Below are 9,272 nucleotides of genomic sequence, written 5' to 3'. Positions count from 1 at the left end.
AAAAAAAAAGAAAAAGAAAAAAGGCCAGATGCAGTGGCTGATGGCTGTAATCCCAGCACTTTGGGAGGCCAAGGTGGGTGGATGACCTGAGGTTGGGAGTTCGAGACCAGCCAGTCTCACCAACTTAGAGAAACGCCATCTCTACTGAAAATATACAATTAGCCGGGCATGGTGGTACATTCCTGTAATCCCAGCTACTCGGAAGGCTGAGGTAGGAGAATCGCTTGAACTTGGGAGGCCGAGGTTGCGGTGAGTCAAGATCACACCATTGCACTCCAGCCTGGGCAACAAGAGTGATGCTGTCTCAAAAAAGAAAATAAAAGAAAAAGAAAAAGAGCATGGCTTGGGGAAGAGGTCCAGTCGCTGCAGCCTCAGCTTCTCTGAGCCCCTGGACCACTCGTCCTTCCCATGTCCTGTCTCATGCCTTGGAGTGATTCTCCTATGGTTTTCCTCTCCTGCCCCCACAGGGTGAATTTCAGCTTTCTCTTAGAGGCCCAGCTCAAACATCACCTCCTCCACAAGGTCCTCCTGATTCCTGGCCCTCTCCAGGGGTGGTTTCTGCTGCCAAGGGCGATGACAGAGATGACAGCCCCCGGGCAGGACAGGCTGGCTCACAAGCTCACTATCAGTGTGTGTGACCTTCAGCAGTGCCTGCACTCTTTCTGTGCCTAGAGGGTAGCTCAGACTGCAGGCATCAAAGCACAGATCTGGCCGGGTGCAGTGGCTCAGGTCTGTAATCCCAGCACTTCTGAAGGCAGAGGCTGGGGATCACTTGAGGTCAGGAGTTAGAGACCAGCCTGGCCAACGTGGTGAAACACTGTCTCTAGTAAAAATACAAAATTTGGCCGGGCTCGGTGGCTCACGCCTGTAATCCCAGCACTTTGGGAGACCAAGGAGGGGGTGGATCACAACGTCAGGAGTTCAAGACCAGCCTGGCTAACATGGTGAAACCCCACCTCTACTAAAACTGTAAAGATTAGCTGAGTGTGGTGGTGGGCACCTGTAATCCCAGCTACTCAGGAGGCTGGGGCAGAGAACTGCTTGAATCCAGGAGGTGGAGGTTGCAGTGAGCTGATTGCTCCACTGCACTCCAGCCTGGGCAACAGAGGGAGGCTCAGTCTCCAAACAAACAAACACAAAAATTAGCCAGGCATGGTGGCTTGTACCTGTAGCTAATCAGGAGGCTAAGGCAGGAGAATCGCTGGAATCTTGGGAGGCAGAGGTTGCAGTGAGCTGAGATTGTGCCACTGCACTCCAGCCTGGGCGACAGAGGGAGACTCTGTCTCAAACAAACAAACAAAAACAAAACAAAACAGAACAGATCTGAGAGCATGGTGGCACCCTGACATCCTGACGTCAGGAAAAGGGCATTATTTCCCATATGTCACGTAGTTCCTGCTGGCAGTAGCCTCTGTGGCCAAGGCTGAGGTGGGGACATGATAGGAGAACTGGGAGTCCAGTGAGCCCAGCAGTCCTCACCAGGCATGCAATACCCGTGCCCAGGGCTAAAACATGTCTCATTTTAGGTCGGGCACAATGGCTCACACCTGTAATCCCAGCTGTTCGAGACCAGCCTGGCCAACACGGTGAAACCCCGTCTCTACCAAAAATAACAAAATCTCCTGGGCGTGATGGCGAGTGCCTGTAATCCCAGCTACTTGGGAGGCTGAGGCAGGAGAATCGTTTGCACCTGGGAGGTGGGGGTTGCAGTGAGCTGAGATTGAGCCATTGCATTCCAGCCTGGATGACAGGGCAAGATTCCATTTCAAAAAAAAAAAAAGTGTCCTTTTCTGTCTCGCCCTTCAGGCTGTCCTTTGTGCACTGGCCACTGTGCGTTCTCAGTGACTGACGGATAATAAAAATCGTAATACGTGCTCCTGAATTACTCTTAAGTTGGTTTATGTGTTTGGCTAAAACATATAGCCCAGTCTGATAATAAAGTATCTCTTCTGAGAAAGAAACCAATATATTAGGAAAGAGCCTCAAAACTTATTTAAAAGTACTTCTCTTTTGCTTCTGGGTTTGGCAATGATGTCTGGAAATACGTATGCTGTCATAGGCTTTAATTTTACACTTTGTTGTAAGTTTAAGAATCTATTTTTGTCAACAATATTCAGAGTGCATCTGAGATTTAAAGAAATACCAAACAACTCACTGATAAGGCACCAGGCCTTGTGCCAGGTACTATATGTGCCTCAAAATCCACCAACCTCTCAATCTAGCTGCAAGAAAGGCCCATCCTGGCCCCGCTTTGCAGATGGAGCCTATGAGGTCCCAAGAGGTTAAGTGACTTTCCCAGGCCATCCATGGCTCTCGGAATTCTAATGGAACATCATCCCACCTGGAAATCCAGGGTGTCCCCATACCTGAGAGGACACACTTTTCCTTGGATGGCACAAGGCCCCCCAAGATGCCAGGCCTGTTCTCACTCTAGAATGACCCAATCCAGAAATCTTGTGGTCGGCAGGTTCTGGGCTGGTCCCCCGGGCTGGTGTGGGCCTTTGAGATGGCCCTCTGCCTCCTCCCACCCAGCCCTGACCCTTCCTCCACTCCTCCAGGAAGTCAGATATGCCTGGTTTCTCGGAAAATGTCCAGCACGGAGGCCAGATGTTCACAGCTGGGCAGCCCCAGCCCTCCCAAGCAGTGACTGCAGGGACCTCAGGCCCCAGGGGAAGGGACTGAGCTGGGGAGTTCCAAAACCCTGTCAATCCCATCGGGAAAGGGAGCCCCAGCTTCCCTCCGGTCCCACGGCCCCCCAGTCAGCTGGGAGCAGGGTGTGTGTGGGGGGGGAGAAGCAGGATGTGTGTAAGTTCCCCAGGGGCGATCGCCCGTGCCCAGGGGACCCTCCGCCCCCACTCTTCCTCCAGGAGAGGGTGAATCAGAGATCCAGTTAGATAAGTGGAGAAAGTGGGAACAAAGGGAGGGAAAGTCATTTCCTGTCCAAAGTTAGGAAGGAGGTTGGGATCCAGCCAGCCACCCAGACCAGCTAGAGGCTGCAGCCTTGGGGCAGAGGATGTGCAGCTCAGCCCCCACCCGCCTTCCTACTCCTTATTCCCTACTCCAAAAAAAAAAAAAAAAAAACAAAAACCTCCGGGACCACCTCTGTTCTTTTTTCTTTCTTTCTTTGAGACAGAGTCTTGCTCCAGAGGCTGGAGTGCAGTGGTGCAATCTCAGCACACTGAAACTGCCTCCCAGGTTCAAGCAATTCTCCTGCCTCAGCCTCCCTTGTAGCTGGGACCACAGGCGTGTGCCACCACACTTGGCTAATTTTTGTATTTTTGGTAGAAACAGGGTTTCACCATGTTGGCCAGGCTGGTCTTTAACTCCTGACTTCAAGTGATCCGCCGGCCTTGGCCTCTGATAGTGCTGGGATCACAGGAGCGAGCCACCACATCCGGCTTCAGCTTTGTTCTTTAATGACTGGATAAAGCAGTCTCCCTTTGGGTCCGGAATTAAACTTAGCCGGAGATGGGGATGGGGCGGGCTGTGCCCCAACTCCTCCCGCCTTGCAGCCTTAGGGAGAGGTTCCCTCAACCTCTCTCCCACCCCAGGGAAACAGAGGAGACACAACTGGGTTCAAAAGAGGCCCCACCTCTTTCCTGCGGGGTGACCCCGCGCAGGTCACTGAACCTCTCTGGCCTCGTTCTTTTCATAAAGTGAGAATGAGTCTGTCCTGAAGGCGGCTGAGAGTATATAGAAGGAAAGAAGGCTCAGGGTCGAGGCCCTTGGAAGGCGCAAAGGAAAGGTTATACAGCGGCTGAGCGGGAGAAGGGCCCTGGGGCTGCGCTCCGCTGGGGGTGCCTCCAGGACCAGGAGGTAGCCTCCATCGTCTTTAAGAGCAGGAATCTGGGCGCGGCCCCAGCCTTTCCCGGGGGTCCTCAGGCCGGGGCGGGAGGTGGCGGGTGGGGGCGGACGCCAAGATCGCCCCAGGGCACACACCTATCGCCCAGCTCCGCACCTTTTCAGCCCCCGACGGGCGCATGAGGCCCAGAGAGGGGCAGCCCGGGGCCCGTCCCTCCCCTCCCCTGACCCTGGCTGGGAAAGGGGCCCCGAGCTCCCCGGGGCTCCGGAAACTCCGGGCCCTCGCAGGCAGCCGAGCAGGGCGGCCGCCGGGGTCACCGCGGGGCGCCGCCGGGGCTTTAATTCGATCCATGTGCGGGACGCCGGCCCTTTGTGCGGGAGCTTCCGCCCAGCGCGCCCGTTCCCGGAGCCCGCTCCCGGGCTGGGACTCGACCCTCCGCCGCCCCCACTGAGCCCTCGCCCCGGACCCGCCGACCCCCCGACTCCGGGGACAGATACCAAAAGAGACGGGGACGCAAAGGACGTGAGGACCGCACCGCCAACCCGCAGGCCCCTCCAAGGGCGCCGTGCCGGGACTCCCGGCTGGGCACCAGGCGGGCTCCGGCCGAGCGCTGTCACCTGTGTCCGACGGGGGCAGGGACGGAGGAACGCCACCCCCACCCACCCGGCCCGCTTACCTGGGCCGCCCGCGCCCCTGCGGCTCCGATCCAACGCCCGGGCCAGCGGAGTCTGGAGCTGCGGGGCCTCCCGCCCCCTCCGCCCGTCCGCCCTCCCCGCCCCCTCGGCTCCCTCCGCCCCGCCGCCCCGCGCCGCGTTACCATAAAAGGTGAGGCTCGGTGGGGAGGGGGCGCGGGGTTCCCGCCCCGCAGAAGCGGTTCTTACCTGCCCCCCCACCCGCCCCACAACCTGCTCAGCCGCGCCCCGCGCCGCCCCCTCCCCCTCCCTTTGTTTCCTGGACCACGCCTCCCCTCCCCCTTGGCCCAGGCCCGGGGGTGGAGGTTAGGGGGAAGGGGTGTGGGGGCAGAGGAATGGGGAGTGGGGTGGGCCTCCTTCCCTCCCCGCTGTCCACCCCCTCGTGTCCTTTATGGACTCCGAGTGGTCCCTGCCCTCCCCCTTCCCTTGCTTTCCTGGGTTGACGCCCCCACCTGCCCTGTCCCGCGTAGGTGAGCTCTGACACCTCCGTTTGGCTCTAGGATCCGTCAGAGTCGCGAGTCAAGCCGATCAGGATTCTGCGGCCCACCGTTCACTAAGCGTGAGACCTGGAGCAGTCACTCCACCTTCTGAGCCTCAGTGTCATCATCTGTAAAGTGGGAGTAACCACTGCCTACCTCTCCAGGTTGGCCTGAGGATAAAAGGTGACCGTCGCAGCCAGGACTGTGATTAATAGAGGTTAATATATGCTGGGTTGGGGTTTTTTTCCGGGAGTGTCCCTGCGGGTGGGGGTCTCAGAGACCTCCCAGTGGAGCAGGTCACCTTGTTCTGCTGTCCTGAGCTATAAGCCCCCTGCAGGTGGGTCCCCGTGTCCTGGGGGACAGGCCCCTCCAGGAGCTCTGGAAGGCAGAATCCAGCTGGCCCAGTGGCTGAACCCCTCCTTCCACCTCCAGTGACACTCTCCCTCCTAACTGGAGCAGTTAGGACGGTAGGGGGAGGGAAGGCTGAGCCTGGCTCTGGGGCCCAGGATGGGGCTGGGCTGGGCCGCCCGGGTCCCTGGAGGCCTCAGGAGCATTGTGGGGAAAGGAATCTGGGTCTGATTCAGAGGCAAACAGATTGTTCTTTTGATTAAAGCCACAGTGGCTGCATCTGGAGGAGCGCTGGACCCAGCACCATCTGCGGGGCGGCCAGGCAGCATCTGGCCCTCTCCTGCGGCCTCACCCTTCCAGGGTGGCTCTGGGACTGTTTCTGAGGGAGGCTGGTTTATAAGGTCGAAGGAGAGTGCCTTCGCCCTCTCCCACCAATCATCGCCCCTCCCATCCCTCTTGTCACCCCTTTTCCCGTTTGATCCTCACAGTGAAACTGCAGTGACAGCAGCAGTCCCAGCAGCTGCCCTTGGTGGGGGCTTTCTAGGTGCTGGTGCCCATCCTCATCCCCTTCTGAATCCCACAAGAGCCCTGGGCGCCAGGGCTGATGATTCCTCTTCACAGTCAAGGACACGGAGGCCGGCCAAGAGAGGCTCAAGGTTACACTAGGGGCAAATGACAGAGCTGAATTCAAACCAGAGCCGCCATGTCCCTGGGCACACAGCTCTGCTACTCTCAGGAACAGGTACCACTGCCACCCTTCACAGATTCAGAAGCCGGTGCTTGGAGGTGGTGGGAGTTCTGTGCAGCAGGGCGAGGCTGCAGCTCAAGGCTGTTTGAGCCCCCGCTTGGCTCATTCCTGGCTTGGCAGTGATACCCTGCTGCTCCCAGCCCCAAGCTTTGCAGCACCCATTGGAGGCGACTTCCCCATGCCCTCCACTGCGAGGGAAACACCAAACGCCAGACACAGGAAGGACCCAAAGGACGAAGGTGTGATCTGGGGGTTTTCAGGGGCTTTTGGCTGTAGAACCCCTTTCCAAGTGCTTGATGACCCAGAAGTTTATTTTAGAGATAAAAGTGGAGCTGCCCGTCATCACCTCCATGACATCCCCTGAACCACCTGCATCCCCAGGTGGGATAGCGGGGCACCAAAGGGTTGATCTGGGGCTTTGTTCAAGGTCACACTGACTCAGTCTAGGACCCAGGCCTCCCACATCTGCTCTGGGACAGTCCAAGGGGAATGAGGGTCCAGCTGCCTCTGCTTACCTGCCTCCAGCACCTTTGGCCGTCTGTTCCACCGCCACACCACTCCCGGATGGAGGGGTGCATCCTGGCCTGCAGCAGCCCGGGTGTCGATGTCACCTATCAGCAGGTGCCAAACTTCCTGCAATGGAAACCCAGGAAGTGCACTGGACAAGAACAGACGCCCTTTGTCTGCCAGCTCGGAAGCCCTGCCGCCCTCCGCTGTCGCTGCCAGGCTCACACCAGCTTTCTCCCCGCTCAGATTGAGCCCCAGCAGGCAAGGGGCTCAATCTTCCCTTAGGATGGCGGCAGCAGAGGCCCTGGGTGGCAGGGAAGGGGTGGGTGAGACGTTTGAGGGAAAGTCTGCTTGTCAGGACAGGGGTGGCACCTGCCATCCACAGTGGAGAGCTTTGACTTTGCAGACACTGGTCGAGCACCTGCAGTGTGCAATGCATGAGTCAAGGAGCCAGTGGGATCAAGTCAGACATGATCAGTCCTTGTCCCCACAGACCTTACAAGGAGATTGGGTAGACCAAACCATAAGGCAAATTAACATGATGATGACCAATAGTAAAAGGTGCTATGAAGGCAGGGACCAGGGGCTGAGACAAACATGAGTGGGGTGGGGGCAGGGATGGGCGGGAGGGCCTCTCTGAGGAGTTGAGGAGGGTTAAGCTGAGATGGGGAGGAGCCAGTGTGAGAATAGGGACAGAGGGGAACTTTATTAAAGGTCAGATGCCCCTGGGGCCTCTCAGCTCCTTCCTCTGTCCCTTATTTTCCATCCCCCATCCTCCACCCTACCTGCTTGGAGTCAGGTCAATCCAATGCTTATTTCCTGGGTGCTGCTGTGTGTGGGGCCCTGTGCTAGGCAGGGTGGGAAGAGGAGCAGCACAGACAAGAGGGAGCTCCCCCATGGTGGCGGCGTCAGATGGGGACACAGATACAGTTGTGAGTAACATCAGCATCTGGGAGTGACTCCAGCTCTGCCATTGGCCAGCCTTGGGGAAATCACTTCTCTCTGGGCCTCAGTTTCCTCTTGCAATGGAGGAGTTACAAACCCAGGTTTGTCCCTTGTGGCTTCATAGCAAGAATCCAGTGGGGTAAATTGTGGGTAAAAATACCTGGTGCTCAGTAGGTGTTCAAAGCTGAGCTCTCCCCACCACATAAAGGATAGAAGTTGTAGTCAGAGGGACAGAGTGCTGAAGGGAAGAGAAGGACGTGACTTTGTCCTGCAAGGGAATCCAAGGGACATCCATGGCCGCTGACAGCCCAGCGCTGCTTTCCAGAATTCTGATAACGGCATTCAGCTTCTGTTTGGGGAAACTTTCCTTCACTGTCAGTGCCTGGGGTTAAGATAAGATTCCTGTCCAGGCACGGTGACTCACACCTGTAATCCCAGCACTTTGGGAGGCTGAGGGGGGCAGATCACAAGGTCAGGATTTCGAGGTCAGCCTGGCTAATATGGTGAAACGCCATCTCTACTAAAAAATACAAAAATTGGGGGCCGGGCGCGGTGGCTCAAGCCTGTAATCCCAGCACTGTGGGAGGCCGAGGCGGGTGGATCACGAGGTCAAGAGATGGAGACCATCCTGGTCAACACGGTGAAACCCCGTCTCTACTAAAATACAAAAAGTTAGCTGGGCATAGTGGCGCGTGCCTGTAATCCCAGCTACTCAGGAGGCTGAGGCAGGAGAATTGCCTGAACCCAGGAGGCGGAGGTTGCGGTGAGCCGAGATCGTCCCATTGCACTCCAGCCTGGGTAACATGAGTGAAACTCCGTCTCAAAAAAAAAAAAAAAAAAAATACAAAAATTAGCTGGACATGATGGTGGGCGCCTGTAGTTCCAGCTACTCAGGAGGCTGAGGCAGGAGAATCGCTTGAGCCTGGGAGGCAGAGGTTGCAGTGAGCTGAGAACATGCTACTGCCCTCCAGCCTAGGTGACAGAGTGAGACTCCATCTCAATCAACCAATCAATCAATAAAAGATGAGATTCCTACCTCCCCTGGCTCCGCAGATGTATACATGACCCATGTTCAGCCAATCATGGTGGCTGTTGGTTCTAAGCTCAGCTCTCTGGGCTTGTTGGCTGGCAGAATACAAGCTTGGCACCACTTTCACCCCCCACATGGACCCCCACAGAGGACAGCAGAGCAAAGAGGTAGAGAAAGATAACTGATTTCATCACTTAAGCTGCTGGATCCAGCCATGCCTGCAATCCTACTACCAGACCTCCAGAATCAATGCCCTTTTTGTTTTTTATTCTTTTAAGACAGAGTCTTGCTCTGTTGCCCAGGGTGCAATTTTGGCTTACTGCAACCTCCACCTCCCAATTTCAAGTGATTCTTGTGCCTCCTGAGTAGCTGGGACTACAGGCATATACCACCATGCCTGCCTAATTTTTGTATTTTTTTTAGTAGAGAGGGGGTTACAACATGTTGGCCAGGCTGGTTGTGATTATAGGCTCCCTTACTTTTTCTTAAACCAGTTAAAATTGTGTTTCTGGCCAGGTGTGGTGGCTCATGCCTGTAGTGCCAGCACTTTGGGAGGCCGAGGTGGGCGGATTATGAGGTCAAAAGTTCCAGACCAGCCTGACCAACATGGTGAAACCCCCACATCTACTAAAAGTACAAAAATTAGCCAGGTGTGGTGGCGCATGCCTATAATTCCAGCTGCTCAGGAGGCTGAGGCAGGAGAATTGCTTGAACCCAGGAG

General features: G+C 56.4%; 1 protein-coding gene across 2 annotated transcripts in view; it reads right to left on the bottom strand.

The window, feature by feature from the left end:
* Positions 1-7,992, bottom strand: part of FBLIM1 (filamin binding LIM protein 1) — a 23,558-nt gene extending 15,566 nt beyond the window's left edge. Inside the window, exon 1 of one of the 2 annotated variants that reach the window (XM_032300500.1) lies at positions 6,585-7,992. In XM_032300500.1, the coding sequence (XP_032156391.1) occupies positions 6,585-6,647 (63 nt within the window). In that variant the 5' untranslated portion in view covers positions 6,648-7,992. The remainder of the gene's footprint in view (positions 1-6,584) is intronic. The other variant, XM_032300499.1, reaches the window with a different exon arrangement.
* Positions 7,993-9,272: the final 1,280 nt, after the last annotated feature.

Source organism: Sapajus apella, unplaced genomic scaffold (genome assembly GCF_009761245.1).
Source record: "Sapajus apella isolate SASKATOON/1434 unplaced genomic scaffold, GSC_monkey_1.0 scaffold43, whole genome shotgun sequence".
In the NCBI taxonomy this organism is placed as follows: Eukaryota; Metazoa; Chordata; class Mammalia; order Primates; family Cebidae; genus Sapajus; species Sapajus apella.
This window is presented reverse-complemented; position numbering and strand designations above follow the sequence as displayed.